Source organism: Mesoplodon mirus (assembly GCF_964341445.2).
Source record: "Mesoplodon mirus genome assembly, chromosome: 11".
Taxonomy (NCBI): Eukaryota; Metazoa; Chordata; class Mammalia; order Artiodactyla; family Ziphiidae; genus Mesoplodon; species Mesoplodon mirus.
In genome coordinates, this window is record NC_138987.1 from 101,452,401 (window position 1) to 101,475,808 (window position 23,408).

General features: G+C 56.8%; 1 protein-coding gene across 10 annotated transcripts in view; it reads left to right on the top strand.

Moving 5' to 3' along the window:
- Positions 1 to 23,408, top strand: part of CACNA1C (calcium voltage-gated channel subunit alpha1 C) — a 474,002-nt gene that overhangs the window by 48,346 nt on the left and 402,248 nt on the right. For all 10 annotated transcript variants that reach the window (XM_082636564.1, XM_082636557.1, XM_082636560.1 and 7 more), the window contains exons 2-3: positions 894 to 1,215; positions 4,725 to 4,830. In XM_082636564.1, the coding sequence (XP_082492690.1) occupies positions 932 to 1,215; positions 4,725 to 4,830 (390 nt within the window). In that variant the 5' untranslated portion in view covers positions 894 to 931. The remainder of the gene's footprint in view (positions 1 to 893; positions 1,216 to 4,724; positions 4,831 to 23,408) is intronic.

The following is a 23,408-nucleotide window of genomic DNA, read 5'->3' on the forward strand; positions in this document are numbered from 1 at the left end:
GTCTTGCTCACCTAAAATGAGGGGTGTGATGTATCCAGGGTCACACAGCTGACCTAGACTGAACTAGGACTAGAGCAGATTCCCAGCATCACACACTGATGTTTCCATGTGACACCTCCCTGACTCCTGCAATGGTTTGAAATAGGACATTTAAAAAAAAAATAGATCTATTGGAGTATAATTGCTTCACAATACTGTGTTAGTTTCTGTTGCACAGCAAAGTGAATCAGCCATATGCATACATATGTCCCCATCTCCCCTCCCTCTTGAGCCTCCCTCCCACCCTCCCTATCCCACCCCTCTAGGTGGTCACAAAGCACCGAGCTGATGTCCCTGTGCTATGTGGCTGCTTCCCACTAGCTATCTGTTTTACATTTGGTAGTGTATATAAGTCCATGCCACTCTCTCACTTCATCCCAGCTTACCCTTCCCCCTCCCTGTGTCCTCAAGTCCATTCTCTACGTCTGTGTCTTTATTCCTGTCCTGTCCCTAGGTTCTTCAGAACCTTTTTTTTTTTAGATTCCATATATACGTGTTAGCATACTGTATTTGTTTTTCTCTTTCTGACTTGACTTCACTCTGTATGACAGTCTTTAGGTCCATCCACCTCACTACAGATAACTCAATTTCGTTTTTTTTTATGGCTGAGTCATATTCCATTGTATATATGTGCCACACTTCTTTATCCATTCGTCTGTCGACGGACACTTAGGTTGCTTCCATGTCCTGGCTATTGTAAATAGAGCTGTAATGAACATTGTGGTACATGACTCTTTTTGAATTGTGGTTGAAATGAGACTTCAAAAAAAAAATTGTGAGTCTGGGATCCAGAGCACATCACAAGCTCTCCTGTTTTCCTGCCAGTGACCGCTGTCCCCTGTTCTCTCCTGCAGGTCCCAGCTATGGGAGCCCGCGCCCGGCTCACGCCAACATGAATGCCAATGCGGCTGCGGGGCTGGCACCTGAGCACATCCCCACACCGGGGGCCGCCCTGTCCTGGCAGGCAGCCATTGACGCGGCCCGGCAGGCCAAGCTGATGGGCAGCGCCGGCAACGCCACCATCTCCACGGTCAGCTCCACGCAGCGGAAACGGCAGCAGTATGGGAAGCCCAAGAAGCAGGGCAGCACGATGGCCACCCGCCCGCCCCGTGCCCTGCTCTGCCTGACCCTCAAGAACCCCATCCGGAGGGCGTGCATCAGCGTCGTCGAGTGGAAATATCCTTTGTGCTCGGGGCCAGCAGATGGTTCTCAGACCTGCTGCACCTGTCACCAGGGCGCCGTCTGAATGCAGAGTTCTAGGCCCTACCCAGCCTCGAGTCAGAGTATCTGGGGATGGGCCCAGGAATCTGCTTGTATAACCAGCTCCCTGGGGGTTGTTTTTTTATATAATAAGCAGCATTTGAGAAAACAAGCCTAAGGGGTAGGGAAGTATCCCCCTCCGGGCTGAGCTTGCCCAGGACCCACTGATGTGTGGGGTTGACGGCGTTGCACCCCAGACCCCCCTCCTCCTCCCGAGCTGTGGGACTGGCGCAGATGTGGGACCTCCTGCTCGAGGGTGCAGGACCCAGGAGAGGCGAGAGGGTCAGCGCTCGGGGCCGTGGCTCAGTGTTTCTCAGCCTTGGGGCACACTGGCATCACCTGGGGAGCTGGGACAAAGCACAGGTGTCTGAGCTCTGCCCAGGCTAAACTCTCCAGGTGAAGCTGAAGTGGAGAGCGCCGGCCTGAGGGTGTAACGCAGACCCCCTGTCTGCGGAACCCAGTGAGCAGGGCCTGCAGAGGAAGTGGCTTGGAAGGCCTAGGCTCTCAGGGTGCAATTGCCGGCCCCTTTCCGCCCGGGAATAGTGGGGAGGGGGAGATGGAAAGGCTCCCAGCCATCAGTGGGTGCGCCCCTGGCTTCCCCGTGATGACACAGTGCCCTTAGGTCACACGGGCAGGACTAAGGCCTGGGACTTAGTGCCGGGTGTCTTTCTAGTAAGAATCCACTGGGGCAGGGCTGCCACGTCTCTGGGGTTCAGGATGGAGGGCTGGGTTTCAGTTATGACTTTCCATGGAAAGTCTTGGGAATGGATGAAAGGTAAAAGGAGATGTTAATTCTGTCAGTGCCTGAGCCCTTAAGTCCAAGGGCACTTGAGAGGAGGCGCCCGAGCCCAGTGCAGCTGCAGAGCCAGGCAGGGCGCCCAAGGCCGAGGTGTCTGCTTTCCGGGTGACCGGGTGAGAGGCTGGGCTTGGGCGGCCCCACTGGGCTGCCGTCACAGACGCTCAGTCAGGGCTGAGGGGCCAGGGGGCGGGGGGCCTGGGGGAGCTGAACTCGCCCACACCACGCCGCTGGCAACCGGCGGAGCTGGGACTCAGATCCAGGTGCCCCGAATCCAAATCCATGGTCCACGCAACCTGCTCCCCGTGAGCCCAGAGTGTAGAAGAGAACGTGCTGGAGGATGTTTAGAGGATGCCACCCAACCTGGCTGGGACACACGGGGACCTGACCTGGGCCTGAACAGCCAGCCCACAGTGGGCTTCTCCACGTTGCAGAGTTTCTTTCATGCCTGAGTGGTTTCTTCTCACCTTCTCTTCCCCAGCAGTGGCCCCAAAATTTACCATAAGGTGATATGGATGGAGAGCCTGAAATTGGGGGTGAGCAACAGAGCCGGAGACACCCTGGGCTTAGCCGTCACCAACCTGGGAGGGTGACAAGCTGACTTTGAGGTCTGGCTCAGTTGAGCTGAGGTGCTCTTGCCCTGCGGGGGGTGGACCACAGGGGCCAGATGATGGGAACGAAGCTGCCAGCCTGGGGCTGAGTGTCGCTTTTCTGAGCAGGTGGGGACAGGGTGGGAGGGAAGAGGCTGTGTGGGAGGAGATCTAAAAGAACCAGCTTCCTAAAAACGCTTAGGTTGACTTCGGAGTGGATCAGCGTAGAATGTTCCTGACAAACTCAGACTCTGGAGCCAGACTCTCTGGCCTGACCCCATCCTACCCCAAGCCATGTGACTCTGGGCAAGGTGACATCTCACCTTCTGTGCCTCAGCTTCCCTGTGTAGAATCGGGGTGATAACTGTCCGCCCCTCTGGAGTTCGGGTCGTGTGGTCAGAGCAGGGCCTGGCACGGGGCGAGCTCGCGGTCAGTGTCAGCTCCTGGCCTTCATCCCGGTCAGCATCCCATCTTCACCACGCATCCTCGGCCAGCTCAAGGGGCAGCATGGCCTGTTGGAAAAGTTGAGTCAGAAGCTCTGGTTCGGACCTGGCTCTGCTGTTGGCCAGCTTGGGTCTGAGACAGGTGGTTTTATTTTCTGTGTCTATCCAGCTGGGGAGCTGAGCAGTGCACTGCAGGCCATCTTCTGGACATCAAGGCACACGCAGACGGCAGTGTCTGTGGGGCATGCTGGGTGAATGGACTCCCAGCTCTGCCCTTGGGGCCGAGGGGACCTGTAGCCAGGAGGCCCTGGACTAGAGAATCACCGCTTCCTTCCAGGCCCCGAGCTGCCCTGATGACACAGATCTGGGGCCGTCCATGGCAGAGGAGGGGACAGTGGACTCGGTGGGCACAGGTCTGGGTTCTGGTCCTGGCTGGTCAGTGCCTGATGTGGGACTCGGGAATGTTTCTCAGGCTTTCTGGGCCTCAGGAGTTTGGACCAGACCATCTCCAAGGTCTCTTCCTGCTTTAGGATTCGTTAGCTTTGTGAGTGCAGGTTTCCCTGGAGATGGAGGTAGTCCCTTTCTCCAGGAATGGCCATCCTCGTTCTCTTCCTCCTCCTATGAGGCTCCACAGACTAGGTTGGAAACTTGGCCGTGTTGGGAGGTGGGGAGATGGGGCTGGAAGAGCATGAACCGGGCCCTTCCTCTGAAGCCCCCTTCTCTGGCCTTCAATTGAGGGTGCAGGGTGGAAGGGCTGTTATCACAGTTGCTCATTTTTCTCTCGAGAATGTGTCTGCCCTGATATTTTGGTGCAGAAAATCTGGGCACAAGGACCTCCCTGATTTCTGGGGGGGGGGGCGAACCTTGGCTTATCCCCTCCAGCGCCTGGCACAACCCGCGGGCAAGTCAAGAGGCCCTGGGACACAGGCCACCTCATCACAGGCAGGGCCTCCGCAGATTGAACAGGCTCTGGGCCCCTGCACAGAGCTGCCGTCCCCTGCATGCACGGCACACGCTGCTGCGCTCCTGGGTGTCCAGAGCCCCTGGCCACCTTCAGGCTCTTTGCAAGCAGAGAATAAGGAGGAAGAAAAAAGAGACTCGAAATTTAAAGTTAAAAGATTGAAAATCCTATCTCCAAATTTCATTGAAACGCCTTCAAGTCGTCTCTGCCTTGAATCCCAAGGGGCCCGCCTCTCCCCCGCCAAGCTCTGTCGGGCCCCGGTGCGGGCCGCTGGGGATGGCGAGCCCTGGCTGGAGCAGGCCTCAATCTTTCAAAGCAACCCTGAGCACACATGAGGGAAAATGAAGTCCAGGGAAAATCTAAATAAATAAAAGAAGGGAAAAAAGTTTTAGAAACCTGTGTTTACTCTGGCACGCGCCTGGCCTCCACTGCGTTTGACATATTAGGGAAAATTTTGGCGGGGCCCATTAGAAGCACTTAACAAGGCATATGTTTCTTTTCAGAATACAAGGGGCTTGGAATGTATTGTTTAAACAAGATTCGACGAATCTTTGATTCGGTTTTGAAACATCTATCTGTGTATGTTTGTCTCACTGGTGCTTCCGTGGCATTAACTTCCTTAACTCCCTTCCCAGGCCATTTGAAATCATTATTTTACTGACTATTTTTGCCAACTGTGTGGCCTTAGCGATCTATATTCCCTTTCCAGAGGACGACTCCAATGCCACCAACTCCAACCTGGTAAGTGCACCGTTGCGTCTGCATTTCTGAGTCGGCGGAGGCCTGAGCTTGGATCACGCGGATTCAAGCTGGAACGTGTTTGATGGTACAAAAGCCAGCCGAGCTCGGATCCCGAGGGCTCTAGCTCTTTATTCAAATGGGCACCTGTCCTATCTCAGCCTGTTTTGAGAGATACTGTTGCAGTCAGGTGGTTGTGAGCAGGGCGCACGTGAGTGTGAGTTCTGGGCGGCGGCCTGGGGGTGCTCAGCACACCTGCAGCCTGGAAGGGCAGGTGTTTGCGGGAGCGAGCGTGCCTTCCGGATCCTCCATCGTGTTTGTTTCCAGGGCCTTCGTTCCGCTGGTGAGGCTCGCTCAGGTGACCTGTCGGATCGGTGCACGAGAAGTAATTTCTAGGAAGCTTTTAGGAAAGTTTGCTCTTGCAGCCAAGAGGTACTATTTAGTTAAAAAGGTTTTCTGTTCTTGGGAAAGGCGGCTTTCCATCTGGTTGGTTGGGAGGCCGGTGCTGGCAGTTTGGGGTTAGAATGTGTCCATGGAAAAAGTGTGGAGGGTGTTTACTTTGGGCTGAGTGTGAAGTCATCACAAAGGCCTTTGCGCCGTCTGGGCATGGGAGGAGAGCCTTGGAATGCAGCTGGCAGAGCCGGACGCCCCGGGAAGCCTCAGCTGCAGGCTTGGGGGGAGGTCCTGCCCCTCTCCTCTCCCCTGCCGGGACACCAAAGCTTCTCACATGAACCCCCAAAAGCACATCTTCCGCCGTCGTTGGCTGCTTCCTCTGGTGACAGGGGACTGTCTGGTGATAGTTTCTGGAAGAATCAGGAGGGAACCGGGCCTCCTTCTGCTGTCGCCGGCTTCTTGTGATGTCACGGGAGAGTCAGTTCTTCTGCTTTGTAGCCTTTGACATTTTTTTTGGCCCCGTCAGGCAGTCCGTCCAATGCCCGCACGGCCGTCGCCCGGTTGTTACGGTGAGCCTGGGTTGCACGTGGGGTCAGGCTCCAGAGCCAGTCCTCAAGCCTAGTGATGACACGGCAACCAGAGCACCGGCCCAGTCCACGCGGCCTGCTGAGGCGTGACCTTGTCTCTTAACAGGCAGGACATCTTTGCTGTGTCAAAAGAAATACAAGAGGAGTGTCCCAAAGGGCCCCAGCAAAGCAGGAGCCTCTTCCAGCGGTGCTACTTCTGCTCCGAGTGTCACCTCCCCCCTCCCACCCGTCCTCCCCAGAACCCTGTGGCTGCACACTTAGAAAAAGAATCCGGGGCCTTTGGAAGCCAGTGATGCTCTGGGTCAGCTCTGGGCCAAGGCACCAGGGAGGAGGCTGTCATCTTAGCCCCAGAGACGGCCCCTCACCCCGAGTCCGGGAGGATGAGCAGGGCCACAGGGGGCTGTACAGGTGGGCACGCTGGGTGACCGAGGGCCGCTGGTCCCACCCCTCCGGGCTGGAGAGCAGGGTGTCCCTGGACGCCCTCCGGGCTGGAGGCGAGGGGCCATGGTCTTTAAAACACTCCACAGAGTGATGGATGAGCTGTGACACTAGGCGGGCGTGATGGTTGCACAACTGTGGACTTTTACTGAAGATCGCAAGTCATACGCTCACAACGGGCGGATTTCCTGGTGTGTAGATTGTACCAATAAAGCTGCTCTGAATAAAGGGTACAGTACTGGAAGCAGCAGCCCAGGCCCGTCCAGGCTGCCCCGCTGGCCGCTCCTCCGTCCTCCCCAATGAGGGCGGGGCCACACGGTGGAGGGAGGGCGGTGCGGGGCAGTCAGGACTTGGGGGACCTCGTACTAGGAGTTCGGGGTGCACAGGAGAGCATGGGGGCCTGAAGGGGGTTCCGGTCGCTAAGGCAGCTGCCGCCTCTCTCAAGCCACGGGTTGGGCAGTAACAGTAAATTAAGGAAGCGTGCTCGGAAGATGGAGGGTTTCCTCCATCCTAAACACACACAGACACACACACACACACCTACACACACATATACACAGACACAGAGACACACGTACATGTACACAGACACACACACAGGCACGCACATATACACAGACACAGAGACACACGTACATGTACACAGACACACACAGGCACACACATATACACAGAGACAGAAACACACACCTATGTATACAGAGACACATACACAGAGACACATACACAGACACATACACACGTACACACACACACAGGCACCCGCATATACACAGAGACAGAAACACACACGTATGTATACAGAGACACACATACACAGAGACACACATACACAGAGACACATACACACACGTACACAGACACACACAGAGACACATACACACATAGACACATACACACAGACACACTCACACATAGACAGACACAGACACACACGACACACATATATACACAGATACAGACACACAGGCACACACATACACAGGCACAGAGACACACACATGTACACAGACACACACATAGACACAGACACGCACATACATGTACACAGACACACACAGGCACGCACATATACACAGACACAGAGACACACGTACATGTACACAGACACACACAGGCACACACATATACACAGACACAGAGACACACGTACATGTACACAGACACACACACAGGCACGCACATATACACAGACACAGAGACACACATACATGTACACAGACACACACAGGCACGCACATATACACAGAGACAGAAACACACACGTATGTATACAGAGACACACATACACAGAGACACACATACACAGAGACACATACACACACGTACACAGACAGACACATACACACATAGACACATACACACAGACACACTCACACATAGACACAGACACACACGACACACATATATACACAGATACAGACACACAGGCACACACATACACAGGCACAGAGACACACACATGTACACAGACACACACATAGACACAGACACGCACACAAAAACATATACAGACACACCCACAGATACACAGACACACACACAGATGCACTTGCTGCGTTCTGCCAGCCCTGACCCTGAACTTCCTTTGGTGGGTGCGTGTGTACATGATCTTTCTGAGGAAGGGTCTGCATGGCCTCTGCTGGGTCCTCTCCGCCCTCTCCTCAGCACCTTGCTCCCCTTCTCTGGGCTTGTGGCTTCGTCCCGGTGCCTCTCTAGGGCCACTGTGTTATGGGGCCAAGGGGACAGACTGCCCTTGGCGTGGTGCATCCAATAGCCACGCCCCTTCCTCCCAGGAGGGCCTTGGACTTGGGTCATGCAGGCAGCATGTAGCCCAGCACGTGAGGTACCCAGGTACAGGCCTCCCTGGTGGCTCCTGGAGCTGTGGGTTTGGGGACACCCTGAAGATCTCAGGGCCCTTCGCGAGGGTGCCCCCGGTCTCACTGGTTCTTGTTTCCTCATCTTGGGATCTTTGGAACAGCCCCACCCAGAAGACTCCTCTGGGGTCTTCCAGACTTGACTGTGCCCTGACCTTCGCCCCTGGACCTCAGGAGCCACAGTCCAACTCCCGTTCTGTACATCCCACGAAGTCATAGCTTCCCTGGGACACAGCGGGCCACCGACTGGACGGCCGAGGGTGTTAGAAAACCCCTCACACAAACAACCGAGCAAACCCCACGTTGGCTGATGGGTCAGGATCACCCAGTATGAGCGTCGCGATCTGGACCCGCCCGTTCCTCCTTCTCATGGCGGCGTTTTCTGTGGTCAGAGGCCCCTTTGCAAAACTTTCACCAAAACTGTGGCTTTGGGACCCAGCTATTATTTAGTCTGCTGCTACCTCTCCTCCCATTTCCCCTGTGTCTTCTAGCTTCTTTTCCTGCATCTGTGGGAACTTTTCACCAGGGCTGTGTCCTGCCCACCTCACTTTCTGCTCTCTCCCTCGGTGAGCTCAGTTACTCCTGCAGCTTTTCATTCACTTTCTACGTAAATCGTTCCTAGACTTATGGCTTCAGCTCCAAGCTGTTTCCAAAGGCTTGGATCAGCATCTCCTACACGAGCGAGGCCCGTGGACCAGTGACTCCTGACCCTGCTTGGTTATTATAAAAGCCTGGAGAGCTTGAAATACACTGACTGCAATGTTTTGGAAGATCTGACTCAGATTTAGTAGTTCTGCGGCAGGCCCAGGAATATGCATTTTTAAAATTCCTTGTGGTGGGGGTGATGGGGGTCACAGGGCACCGTCAGCCAGGAGGAGGACTTCAGGGGAAAGGTCACACTTAAGGGGAAGGGAATGAGGGGGACAGTTTGGGGTAACGTGAGGAGCCCGTGGAAGATGCAGGAGGAGACACTGGACAGGACAGGTGCGGGTCAGGACTCCAGAGACAGTTTGCGCTGGAGGGAGGGGGAGGGGAGATGGGCAGGAGGAGCCCCGGGCCTGGCTCTGCACGTGTGGCAGGTGCGGAGGGAGAGGCGGGGCCTGTGTGGGGTGGGTGGACGAGGAGGGGCGAGGGTGGGAGAGAAACTGAGGAGACAGAGTCTTTGAAGCTCAAGGAACAGAGATCTAGACACATAGGGCGGGGCTGGGCGGTGGTTCATCCTTGCCTTTCTGGCAGCTCAAGGCCCACTGTGCAGAGAGCAGGGCTCCGGGCTCTGGGGGGAGGAGGGGCCGCCGGCGCTGTCTGCAGCCTCGGGGGCCCTGAAGCAGGGGGTGCAGGCGGCTCTTTGTTGAGCTTTGAGGACTGAGACACTCCCGCCAAAATGTTCTTGTTGTGCCAGAACGTGGCCCCCGAATCACGTAAGGGCCCCTGCAGTGAAGCTTGAGGATTCTCCTGTGACTCTCATGGCTTTTATTTTATTTTATGTTATTTTATTATTTTTATTAGTTTCTGCTGTATAACAAAGTGAATCAGTTATACATATACATCTGTTCCCGTATCCCTTCCCTCTTGCGTCTCCCTCCCTCCCGCCCTCCCTCATGGCTTTTCTAAAACAAGAAATGGCAGCTCCAGCATCCTGCTCTGAGGAGGGGACGACGCTGCGCCTACAGCAGAGACCCTAGGACCTCGGTGCCTCCGGATCACCTGGGTGGGGCCACGATGCAGAGTCCCAGGCCCCGCCTGCGGAGCCCGGGCCGGGAGCCCGGCGGGGTGGGCGCCCAGGAGTTGGTGTGTTTAATGCGCCCCCCTGGTGCACCTGCTGCCAGGATCGCGGGCTGCTCTTCGGGAAAAGCGACCAGCGTGTTGGCTGTCCTGTGAGTGGGTCCCCGTCAGTCCCCTCCCCTGGATCTCTCTAGATCCAGACAGAGAGAGGGAACACATCGGCTCCCCGGAGGTTTCCCCTCCGTGGGGTTCAAGAATAACCTGTTTAGCAAAGACACTTGCAGTCAAGGAGGAGAAGGTCCCCTTACAGCCCGCGGGGCCACAGCCGCCTCCCGCTGGCTCGCGGCTCCCTTCTCTCCATCCCGTTCCTCCTCCACCGGCTGAGGACAAAAGCCATTGTTTTCCTAGCACTTTACTTTCTCCTCTTTCCAGGAGATGAAAAGTGTTCCAGTATGGAATTTTTTAAAGTCTTTTTCTCATGATTTAAGTAAAAGTCTGGTTGTTTTCTGCTCCATCTAACATACACCGTTGCACCCAAATCCGTCAACTTTGGTGTCTTTTCCTGGTGCTACTGGAGCCAAGGGAGACGTGAACTGGCCCATGACACGACGGCTCTCTCTGCATTGTCCACGGTCTTGTTACTGGCAGGGCCCACCTGGCACGCAGAGCATCCGGGGTAAGTGGCGCCGTGAACCCCTCCCTCTGGTAGTCGCTGCCCTGCAGGTAAATCGGATGATGTGTCTTGAGCTCTGGTGCCAGCAGGGCAGACTCATCGCCTATGGAAAACTCCCAGCTCCCTGCAAACCCTGAAGTCCGGGCAGACTTGGCTTGGGCTGGAATATTAAGAGAACATATTTGGCATTTGACCTTGTGCAGAGAACAGGGCTGTGTACCTTCTGGAGCCAGAGCCAGGCCGTACCCGGAGGTGGGGGGAGGAGGAGAGGCCAGAGAAGGAGTCATGGGGTGCCAGGGGCGGGGCGCTGCAGGGGGCTCGTCAGAGGAGCCCCCCAAGTGCCAGGGAGAAGGCTGGGGTGTCGGGGACAGCCGAGGCTGGGTGGGCGGGTCATGAGTCAAGGCCCGTGGGCCCTTAGAGCAGTGCCCGCACAGGCTGCGTGCACCACCCGCCTGGAGAGCTTGCAGCCGGAAACTGGGGGCCTCCGTCCTGTCCTGGGGAGGTCACCCCGGGCCCTTCGGGAGAGCTTTTGTGGGCAAGGAGACCCAGAGGCTGTTGTTTCTGGACACCTCGCCTGGGAGATGGGCACCTGGGCTGCCCAGCCCCGTGGTCTCACTGCACGGTGGGGAAGCAGAGAGGCCTCGTGGCTAGAGAAGGGGCCCCGAGGGACAGCCCTGGTGGCCTGAGGGGCCAACCCCCCCCTCGCGCATACACACACACACACACACACAGTGACTACGTCTGGAACAACCCTGTGTCCCTCCCGGTCAGCTCAGGGGCCAGCCACGCCTGAGCCTCTGGGGTCCCCGTGGGGTCCCCTTCCAGGCCGTGCTGGGCTGAGGACGCCCCGAGGGTCCGCATTTAGGGCGCCCGAACCCCCGGGATGGGTTGGGCTGCGTGCTTGGGGAGCGAGCAGGGATGCGGGCTCCGGCCCTCGTCCTCCTGCCGTGAGCCGGGCGTTCCTTCATCGTGGGGTTTGCTCGAGGGCGAGACAAGCCACACTCACGGCAGACGAGAGTCGGGGCCGCTCTCACGCAGGTGTGGTCCCCAGGCACCAGACGCTCACTCTGCACACACCAGGCGCGTGAAGCGCACGCACAGGTGGTGGCGGATAGTGAGCCAGCTGGGCCCCGCGGCACAGCCAGTCCCGGCAGTGCCGCGCGCGGGCCTTGGGAAGGTGCTTCACTCAGGGACCCCCCCGCCCCCCGAGGGTCCACGGAGCGGCTCTGGGTGGGACGTGAGCGTAAGATGTGACCTGTAAGCCATTCTGGGGCCGGGCTTGCGGGCGCTGGCCTGGGAAGAGGGGCCTGGACTGGGGGCCTCCCACCGGCCCCTGAACCTTTCTGTTTGTCGCTCTTCCGGCAGGTGGGGCCTGGAAACCTGCCCAGTCGTAATAATTACCTTTGCCGGGCGGCCACCAGGAGCCAGTGCTTTGCAAACACGGTTTCTAATTCCCACAAGAGTAAATGATCATATCTACTTACTTGTTTTCTTGAGGGTGGAGCATTCATCACCACCACCCCCCCGGATGCTGCCCTGGCCCCGGTGACTTTGGCCAGGCACATGCCAGGCTCTTGATAAATATTTGTTGAGTGAGTGGACGGGGGGGTGGACAGACGCAGCCCGATGGTGTCCCTTTAGTTCAGAGGAGCAAAGTGGCTGGGGCGTGAGGGCCAAGTGTCACGTGGACTCACGTGTGAGGGGGTGGTGGCCCCTGCCCTGTTCCCTAGAGCGTCGTGCGGGGCTGCTGTGAGCATGGGATGGGGATGGGAAGACACTTCGAAGATTAAACACCCTGCCTGGGTCGACATTAACTGGTATTTTTTTTAAAAAGCAACTTGGTTCTGTTGCACAATAAGTTTGGTACATGCTGGGTAACCAGGGTTACATGGATGACTGTGCTGTGGAACTTGGAGTCTCTAACTCAGAGATAATGGGCCCTGTTTATGCCTTTGCTGCTCGTGCAGACACCCCAGTGCTGTGTGTGTCTTAGTTACCTGAGCGTCACGAGGACCCTACGAGACCTTCCTGTCGTCCCATTTCACAGATGAGGATACTGATGCTCAGAGAAGGGAGACGATGTGCCTGGAAACGCAGACGCTGCGGTGTGGATGCAGGCGTGTGTCCTTAGCCGTCAGGCGACCACTGCCTCGCGGTGTGCTCAGGTACCAGGGCTCCCTGGACCGGGCAGCGGGGTGCCACCTTCCCTGCCCCATCACAGACGGCGCCTGCTTAGAACCACCCACAGCAGAGAAGATTTGCCCCGAGGACCGGCGTCCTCAGAAGAGAGGACGGGCAGCGTGGGGAGGCCAGTGCAGCAGGGTGGCCGCACCAGGGACTAGGCATCTCTGACGGGTGGGGACTCCCCCTCCCGAAAGGACTCAGAGGGAGAGGCACCGCCTGCTCCGCACTTGCCCCCGGACAGGGCTTTGAAGTCTAAGTATGTGGCGCCTCTTGTTCCATTTTAACCGTTTGTTTTCATTTGGGGGGAAACGTTCCATATACACAACATATACATGTTCACGCTCTATGTCATGGAACCCCTTTCCTGCACCGAGCTCCTTTTAATTTAAGTATATTGGAGGAAAGCCTTTCTCGAATATCAAGTCCAAACCCCTGGATCCTTTAAAGGAAATTCCGAGCATGTTGCATCCTTTCTCGGGACTGTGCCACCCTTAGACACCCCAAGTGTTGAGCCTGCTGTGAAGCCTTCGGGAGGGTGGAGGATGCTCTGGGTCCCAGAGCTGGGGTCTGGAGGGGCCCTGCGTGATTCCCAGGGACCCCAACTGCTGCGGGTGCTTGCCGGCTGGGCCCCGGCCCTCGGGATGTGCAGTGCCCGCTCCCGTGGGCCTGGTGCTGGGTCAGCAGACCCTTCCGGCGTGTGCAGAGGGAGGAGAGAGTGGACTGAGCAGGTCACTGCAAACAAGGCGCGTTCGCGGTGATTTCTGCATCTGAGGACATAGATCTCGCTTCTCGGGAGCCTTTCCCCTGTCTACTCCCTTTGTTCTTCCTGGTTTCTGTGTGACTGAAGGTGTTAGGTCTGCCGTCCAACTAGAAATAACAGTAACGTCCCCTCTGTACTGCAGACAGCGTTCGGAGTCTGTGTTAACTCGCCTGGTCCTCTCAGTGCCCCCCCGGAGACCACGGGACTGTCAGAGCCGCTCCGTCTTAGAGAGGAGGAGAATGAGGCCCAGAGACGTGAATTAACTAGCCCCAGGCCGCACAGCTACGAGGCGGTGGAGCTGGGGTTCCAGCCCAGGTGTGCAGCTCCCGAGCCTTAAGGCCCCGCGGCCCCCCAAGGCCTACACCCAGCGTGTGTGTGACAGACGTGGGGGTCTCTTCACCAGTGACCCCAGGGGTGTTGTGTCTGTGGGTCAGGGGGGCAGCACTGGAGCCCCTCACCGGTGCCGTCCAGGAGGCGCGGGAGGCGGGGAGCAGGGGCTGCGATGCCCGCAGCACCAGCAGGTGTGACGGGGCTGAGTTGGCGTCACCGACCCGCGTTCCGTCTCCATCGCAAGCGGGCTTGTCGCTCTGCGTCCCGGCCTCAAGGCTTCTCGGCTGTGAACCAAAGGCGGTACCTCTCACAGTGCAGTCGAGGCTGGGCCCAGAGGAGAAGATGGAAATGCCAGCGGCCACGTGTGGAGCTGAGTCCTCACGATGACGGTCGCCCCTGTTGTCATGGGAACAGACAGATACGCTCTGCCTGGCACATTGGCCCCTTTCCTGGCATCTTCTCCTGTGAACTTTCCCTCGGCCTCCTCTCAAGGTGGCGCAGGGATGCTAGCGAGCTCAGCGCCACGCTCCGGATTTAGTTCCTGCCCTTTCCAGGCTGGATGCAGCAGGGCGGCCACGGCCTGCGGAGCCGAGAGTGGCAGGAGGCGGGGACCCTCCCCACGCGTGGGACCCCTTGTGGGCCACCGGTCCGGGTCCCCGGCACAGCAGGGGCGGCTGCAAGGATCCCTGTGCCTGGCCCTGCCTCCCGCCCGGCCTCCTCAAACACACGGAACCGTCGCGAACGCGGGCTTGTCCGTCCACGCTCTGGGCCCGTGGGCAGGGTCAGAACGGGCCCGTCTCTGAGTCCTTGGGAGCAGGGTGAGGCCTGGAGAGTAAGGGTTAGGGTTAGGCCTGGCCAGAGGGGCTGGAGGGGCTGCACGGGCTTCTGCAGTTCCTTCCAGGGGCTGGACTCACCCCGGTCAGGCCCTGCGGGCGCTGGTGGGACAGGCGGGCCTTACGGAGAAAGGCGAGGGGGCCAGAGGTGGCTCCCGGTCCACCCCCGTCCCCTGTCAGGCCACCCAAGGCATGTGAATGAGAGGCCCGCACAGACTGGCGGGGGCGGGGGATAATCAGTGCACAAAATTATTGCTAGGAATCCACCACAAAGAAGGAAAATCAGTGAAACCCTTGGTGTCCCCCTTGCTCCTCTTAGACGGCAAACTTTGGGGGACTTCAGAGGGTTTTGGGGAGAAGAGTTCTTTTTTTTTTTTTTTTTTTTTGCGGTACGCGGGCCTCTCACTGTTGTGGCCTCTCCCGTTGCGGAGCACAGGCTCTGGACGCGCAGGCTCAGCGGCCATGGCTCACGGGCCCAGCCGCTCCACGGCGTGTGGGATCCTCCCGGACCCGTGTCCCCTGCATCGGCAGGAGGATTCCCAACCACTGCGCCACCAGGGAAGCCCAGGGGAGAAGAGTTTAATGTGGGGTTTCTGGCTTTTGCGGGTGTGAGGCCGACTAGTTATGCCCGAGGGGATGCTTGTCCCAAACTTACTCTGACTTCCCATTTCCCCTGCCCCTCCTCCAGCAGGACGTGCAACTTATATGTTGCAAGTGTGTCTTCACTTTAAAGTGGCCTGAAGACATCTGACTGTAAATCTGTAATCACGGGTGTGGCCGCGTTTGAGGATGCTGACTGTGGTGAGCTGGTGGGCCGGTCCACCCAAACGCAGATGAGCTGAGGCCTGCAGTCGCCCGTGGTCAGTGCCGGGTGGTCAGCGCCGGCTGGGCTCACAAGGCAGAAGCGTTCGTGCACAAGTGTGGGGAAAGTGGAGCTAAGACATCAGGAAAGTGAGGAGCTAAATGCAGGATTCTGAGATTCTAGTGTGATTGGTGAAGGCCTAGAGGCAGTGATTCGTGTGAACTGCAGGGTGGAAAAGTGAGAGAAAAGGTTTTCCTGGGAGAAGTCGCCCTCGAGTGAAGCCCAAAGCCTGTGGGGGAATTGGCTAGACCTGTGGTCGGAGTAACGAGATCCCGGGTCGGAACAGCAGCAGTAGGATTCCTTGCAGAAGGTGCGGCTTTGACATATAAACGTGGGTTCCCAAAGGTCAGTCTAAGACCATCCTTGGCGTGATCAGCATTCGTTCCCCAGCAGTTCCTTACTGGGCACCTGCTACGTGTAAGACGCAGCTGTGCTTAAGACAGACGCCCTCGAGAGGCCTCATTCTAAGGGCGAGAGGTCCCGGCAGGCATCTAATTAAAAAATGAATTGTTCGGTTATAATTGGCCTCTAAAATATTCATGTTTGGGTGTGACTACGTTTGTTTTAAGTAAATATTTTGCTAACGCTACTGAAAGAACAAAACCCAAACTTAGGATCGCTCGATTGCATGGAAGGGGGGAGCTGTATCATAGAGTCTCTTAAATTGTGATGAAAAAATGTTTTAGGGTCGATGGTGGGATTGGTAATCCTGCCGAAGCGGCCCCTAGATGATGAAGCTTGAGGCTTGCTGAATCAAAGGGCTTAAGAGTGAGGAGGAGGGGTTAGATGTGGCCGCTTGAAGGAAGGTCACACCGGTCCTCAGGTACAAGGAGAGGATTCTGGGAGGACAGGACGGGGCAGAGTGCTCACCTCTCTGCCACTTTGTGAGGTCTGTTCAGCAAGAAACTCAATTATACACAAAGGTTCCTGCATTTAAAGTGTGTTTTCCTGTCGGGAGGATGCAGCCTGATGTCATTTCTTACCTCTCAGGACAATTTGAAATCCTCAGTTGCCAAAGTCCTCTTTTTCTCCCTGTAGCCCCCATTTTTAGTAAAGCTTGTTCATTTTTGTAAAAAAAATTTTTTTTATAGTCATTTTTATCCTTCTGAATCAGAAGGGTTTTCTGCGTGAATAATGTTTTTTTCCTTCTCCTTTTCTCCAACGTAGGCATCTTGGGTTTGGCCTCTTGGAGAGAAATAATAAAATTCTTTGTTTACTCTGGTGGCCTTTGCTTACGTTAGAGCTGTTTTATCTCAGACATTTGTGATTCTATAAATCAAATCAGCTTTTCTTAAATGTGCGGATCTCTTAGATTCGGCCGACATCTCTTGGTTACATTTCCAGTGACAACGCACCTTGTACTGTCGGTTTATTCACTTTTTTGCATGTTCATTTATTGTTTTATCCTTTGCTCACTCAACTACCATCTGTGGACACGCCAGGCAGCGGGCAGGGGCCTCGGGTCACGGAGCCGTCGTGGGGAGTCGCTGGGTGGGCTTCGTGGCTATAAACACCCAGTGTTGCAGAGCATGGGGTTTGGACGCAGCTGTGGGTTTCCCTGCGATTGTGTTTCTTGCCTGGATTTTCCCAGTGGGCCCTGCCCGGTGGCCCTGTGCCTGGAGCAGCTGCCACCGGGGACCAGATGCGCTGCCCTTGCGGCTTCCCAGCCTCCTGAGCCATGGTTTCCACTTGCTACTCGGCGAGGACTGTGCTGAACTTATGGGTGGGCTTCCCGAGAGGAGCATCGTCTCACCAGAGAGGATGCTTCTAGAAGCACTTTGAAAACCGTGAGGCATTATTCAGATGGAAAGTGTCGTTGTTTTGATTACCCAGTGCCTCTGAATTCTGCCGTCGGCTGGTGACAAAGGAGAGAGGGTGTGCAGTCACCCCGAGGCTCTGTCACCGCTCGGGTACCATGGGTGTGCGGACCGGGGGCCAGGCGGAGCAGGGCCCCCGCCCTCGAGGGGTTTAGGATCTGATTCAGGTGAGGGGACCCCACAAGAGCATCACATAAAGCCATGAGAGATGGGGGTCGGGATGCTTCAGAGCCTCTCCAGGGCTTTCTTGCTCCAAAATTCTAGTCATTGTCAGGAATCGTCAGAATCATCCGAATCAGAATCACCTTCTCGCGATCATCATTAGTAAAATAAGTGTTTGCTAAGTAGCTGTGTCAGGCAAGGGGCGGGGGGCTGGTGGGGAGTCAGGATTTCGTGTGAAAAGATGACCAAGGGCACAGGATTCCTTACCCAGGGTGGAGGTCGTTGGGAAGGGCAGGGTCCAGACAGACGCAGAACCATCTGGAAAGCCCGTCCACGTTTCTGCTCACTGATGGCATGTAATTATCCATTGTCCCATTAAGCTTGAAGAGATGGCTTTCTGCTCTCAACCCCACGTCTTGTTTACCTGCTGGTGGGGAGAGCATCACGAGACCCCATCCTGTCCTCCTCGTCCCCGTTTCCTCCTTTTTCAGAGGCGTTTTGTGGTGATTTGCATGTGACTTTTCAGGCCCTGAATCTTTCACGGTAAAGGTCTAAGGGTTCATGGGACCCACGTAGGGCCAGGTGTTGGGGGACGCGGGGGGTGGGGGGAGGGCGACCAGAGTCCACCCAGATGTGGGCAGAGGGCAGACGGGTCCCCTGGGACCAAGGCACATTGACATCACTGGAAGTCCCATCAGCACACCCACCCCGTCTTCCCGTCTCTACGTCGACACGATTCAGGCTTAAGAACCAGGATGGCATCCGGGGAAACGAGCACAGGTCATGGAGACAGGGTGGCCGCAAAGACACTGAGATTCTCTTGCTTAGTGTTTCAGAAGCTCCAAAGGAATTGAGCCGTTTAGGCTAAATTTCAAAAGAGGGGGCCGACCAGAGAGGAGGGGCAGTTGGCAGCGGGGCGCAGCGGGGGAGAAGGTGAAGGTAAACCTGCCGCTGCCTGGCTCCTTCCAGATGGTGCCTTCGCCCTGCGTGATGTGCATCTGACGTGAGGCTTACTGACAGCTTCCTCGGGTAACCTTGGGGCGTGAAATGCCAAATCCGGCACAGCAGACCCTTGGCTTTATTGTATTGGTGTTGGGGCCTCACCAAAGTTATGTGCTATTAAACGCTTCCTGGGGATGGTTGCTTCTTTGTGGCGAGTGTTAGATTATTTCCATTGACTCATCATGGAGAAAAGGCAGGAAGGTGAGATGGTGGAGGGAAAAGTGCAATGAGGCTTAGGATTCCCTGGAGGAGCAGGGCCGGGGGGCAGAGAGAGGAGAGAAAGCATGTCTCAGGACAGAGGAATCTAGAAGGAAATCATGCAAGCACCATGGCCAGATTGGCAGGAGACAAGATGTGAATTATAAAGTGAAGGGAGACTTCGGCTGCCTTCCCAGGACTTTGGGGGATGTCTCTGGGTAATTAAACAGGCAGCAGGTTTTCTCCCAGGAGAATCATTTTGAAAAATTCACCCTGAACACACGGGTTTCTGTGTTCTTGACTCCCAATCCTCGGATTACCAGCGTCGGTCATGCGGGGTCTCCTTGGAAAGCGACGTGCCGACGGCACATCTGGGAACAGTTAGGAGGATGCTGGACGTGGGGATACATTTGTGCAACTTCTGGGGCTTTTTTATTGTTTGTGTGTTCACACGTGCATGTGCGCACACACACACACACTTACATAAAACCTGTCAAATCTTTCAAAACTCTCTGAAGGAATTAGCATTGTAACATCATAAAGAAGTCTCTGAAGGGCCTTTAGAGCAGAGAAGGAGCGGGGACACAGCCCACACACATCACTTTGCAGCAAACCCGTCATCTGCACGACCTGAGGAATCTCGGGTCGATCTCTCGTGAAATGAACTCCCCCCTGCCTGACAGCCTCTTTGGAAGCGTCAGCTCTGCCTTCATATTAAAATACTCCATTGAAAGGACCTGCCATGGAGACACCGGTCCTGCTTATGGGCAAGGAGCGCCGGGACGCGAGTGTCTTCCAGCCGCTGCTCACGTGTTGACCCTGCCGTTCCCACTGGCGTGTTTAACCAGACTCTCCGCTGCCAGGCCGGGGCTCTGGTATTACTGTCCCTGCATCCTGAGTCACATCTTCCTTTAATCAGACGAATAGCGGCCACCACTCTCATAATTCTGGAGCAGGTGACCCATGCCAGGAACCCTAACCGTGACAGCGAGTCCACAACTCTGCAGTTTCCAGCTCTAGTTTGCAAACAGGGAAGCAGGTTTAGAGGCGAGGTGACCTAGCCAGGGCCACACAGGGAGGAGGCGGGGGTTTGAACCACGCTCCGTGTGACTCTGAGTGCTCATTCTTTCCAGTGTACGGAGTGATTGCCCCCATGTCCACCCCAGGTATGTCCCCAAAGGGGCCCGAGGAGGGCAGGGCGTGTGTTTCTGAGCCCAGGAGTGAGGCTCCCTCCCTCGGCCCTTGGGGGCCCCCCCATCTGGACCAGCCCTGAAATTTGCTCTTGGCCTTTCCAGGGGAGATGCCACAGGGGGCTGGCTTTTTCCCAGGGTTCTCTGGGCAATGATGTCTTGCATCTGGGCAGATGTGGTCTTGGCGGCCACCTGAGCAGCGGCAGAAACCTTGCCAGGTGTCATTTGGGCCTTATGTGGAATAAACTTGGAAACTGATGAGTCTGCTGGACCTGACAGCTCCCAAAGGGTGTTTGAATGTCTGAGACCGAGGAAGAAAAGGCAGCTCTGACCCGTCTTGGTACCGTGTGCTTTGTTCTCCGACACTTTGGAAATGCTCGGATAAACGCACGTGTTCAGACGCCTGCTGGGCCGGTATGCATCCGTTCCAGGCTCCCAGCCGAAGAGAGGAGAGACAGCCCTGGCGAGCAGCACGGAACATCACAGTCCTTTCTCCTGGATGCACTTAAAAAGCCCGCGACCCATTTAACGTTTCCACTGCAAGAGTTACCTCTGCTGATGGTGTTTGGAAAGCAGGCGTCTAGGAAAAGCCCAGCTGTAGGAATCTTCTAGGAGCAGAGAGTAGACTGCTGCCTTTTCTGGTTTTCAACAATCCCTTAATTTTCCTGACCGTTTATGAACTGTCCACCACAGCAAAAAGTTTCTGGGATCAGGACTGCTCTGGGGGAAGAGACAGCGGCCTGAGATGCCCGGGGAGAGGCTGGCATCAGCCGAGGGCAGCAGGCGGGGCCTAGACGTGGGAGCGCAGCCCCGCAGGGTGTGTGTGGGTCCAGGCTGGGACAGACCCCAGAACAGGGGCACGTGAACACTGCCAGCGGCTCAGGGATCCCGAGAGCAGGCAGCGTTGAAGGAACCAGCCCAGCCTTACGCGTCACAGAGGCCAGGGGGAGGATCCAGGCTGTGGGGGCATCTGGGCCACAGAGACCACGTAGCAGGAGCAGGGACCCAGCAAGGAGGATGGGCTGCAGAGCGCTGTGGTGACGGAATCTGGCCGGAGGGAAACAGGCCAGCAGCCTCTGCGTCAGCCGGGGGGGCCCCCATGTGGCAGGGGGGCTGGTGGTCAGCCCTGGGTGTGGCTGCCTGCAGCTTGCAGGTTGAGTCAGAGACCGGGTGCTGTGTAAGAGTGAAGCAGAGTAGGTCGGGGGTCTTGACCCGGGTCTCCAGAGGAGCGCCCCTGCTGGGAAGCAGACGCGTTGACCACAGGACTCAAGGAGTGAGAGTGCCCCTCCTCCCCCAACCCCCCAGCCCCCTGGGGATGGAGAGAGGATGAGGAATGCCCACCCCTGAGGAGGAAGAGCCTGTTCCCGCGGGGACGTCCTGCCCGTGGGGACGTCCACGCTGGGCTCCCAGGCCACAGGGCAGCAGTGGTGACAGTCACGCATTCCCCTCCTCTAGAAAGTTAGGTGGCTTTAAAATAGGTAAGGCTCGTGTCATTGTCTCTGTGGGTTCTGACAGAAAGGCGTTTGGTGGAGGACGTGTGTGGGCCCGTGTACCATGAATGCTTATTTATGTTGGTGTTTTAAAAACAGTGACACAGGGCTTCCCTGATGGCGCAGTGGTTGAGAGTCCGCCTGCCGATGCAGGGGATGCGGGTTCGTGCCCCGGTCCGGGAGGATCCCACATGCCGCGGAGTGGCTGGGCCCGTGAGCCATGGCCGCTGAGCCTGCGCGTCCGGAGCCTGTGCTCCGCAACGGGAGAGGCCACAACAGTGAGAGGCCCGGCCAAAAAAAAAAAGACAGTGACACAGTGTCAAAGTTTCACTGGCAAGTTTGGGTTTTCAGTTTCCTTCTGCTTCTCTCCTTCTCACGGGGAACTGCCTCTATGCTCCTGTTTCCTTGACCTCTTCACGATGACTTTCATTGCCGACGGTGTACTTTGAGTTCGCCTCTTGGGAGGGTGACGTGGGAGCTGCACTGGTAAATGTTCCCCCTGGCAGGTGCCGAGGGCCTGAGGCCGCCGCGCCTTGGGGTCCTGCGAGCATCCTTTGTGTTGGTGTGCCTCTCACGCTTGAGTGCACTGTTGGTCTGTCTTGGATGGCTGTGTGGAGGGGTGAGTAACCGTCACAGATTTCACTGGGTTCCATTGGGCTCGTGCGCTTTGTTCAGAGCAGACTCTACCGGTCGTGTGGGAGGAATAGAGGTTTATGGATCACTGGAGCTAAAAGAAAACTGGAAGATCATCAACTTGAATTCCCTGGCTTTGTAAGGAAACTGAGGCTAAGTAAGATTTTGCTCAGGTCTAAGTAACATTGAAGTCACCTGTGTATAGCCAGCGTTCTGTGTGCACACTCCTGGCTGGCCAGTGGTAGCCAGGAAGCAGGTTTGGGGGTGGCCAGGACAGGGGCCGGCCGCAAGGCCGTGTCTGCAGACTGAGCTGTGCTCGGCCCTCACGGGCGGTCACGCAGGTCTGCGTAGCAGCAGCAACGCCAGACTCTCCCTGTTCAGAAGCAACTCTGGGTAGAAGAGTCCCCGGCCTTGGACTCTGCTCCCACCACATCCCTTTCGGGGTCCAGGTCGGGGTCTGGCCGGGAGGCCCGTACATCCCAGCTCTCATCAGGGTGACAGGTGGGCCGGGCTCAGAGCCAGTTTGCAGAGACGTCTCAGTGAAGACGGGAGATGTATACCTTGTCTTGGCCTCCGTCACGGTGAGGGGGCCGCAGGAAGGTGGGGGTGACACCAGCCCACTGAGGGGGACACATTAGGCTCGTTCCCTCCACCCCACATACGTCGGCCGGGGACCCCCGGGCATCCATCCTCACTCGCGGTGGCTGAGCCAGGGCACAGGCAGAGGCCGTTTCAGCAGCTCGTTACCTCCATGTGTCCCGCACTCGTGTCTCCTTGGGGGCCCGAACCGCCCAGTGGACCATGGACCACCAGCCTCTCTGGGCGGCTCCTAAACCCTCATGTTTCTAGTTGGAGCTCAGTATCTTGTCTCAAATTGAGTGATGGTCCCTGAGCTTGAGAACATCATCAGAGGCTTTGTCCCCTTACATCCACCTCCCATCGACCATGTGTGCATATGGTGAGGGCTGTTCGTACAAGAGAGGGCGTGCCTGATGACAGAAACGACGGCTGTCACCCGGTATCTGTTCTCCCATGTTTCATTGCCGGCGTTTTCTGCTGGCTCAGGACGGCCGGGAGTCCAGGGCCCAGCCTCCCTTGTGGTTAGTGGGGGGCAGTGGTGGCTAAGTTCTGGCAACCGGGATGCCAGCGGAAGTGGGTGTGCCCGCCCCTCCCTGCCCACCTTCCTTCAGAGGTGAACACAGCCCTGGCGATGAGACACTTTGGGTACTGCTGACCAAAGCATCGCCTTGAGGGTGGGGTGACCATGAGAGGCACCTGGGCGCCGGCGCTGGTCGGTGCAGGGCTGTCACTCCAACCTCCCCCAACCTCCCCCCTCTACCCCGGGAGCTGATAAACCACTCACGAGGTTATTTTGGTCTCTGTCACTACAGTGCGATTTATAACTCAGGTTATTCCTTGCTTCTTGGGAA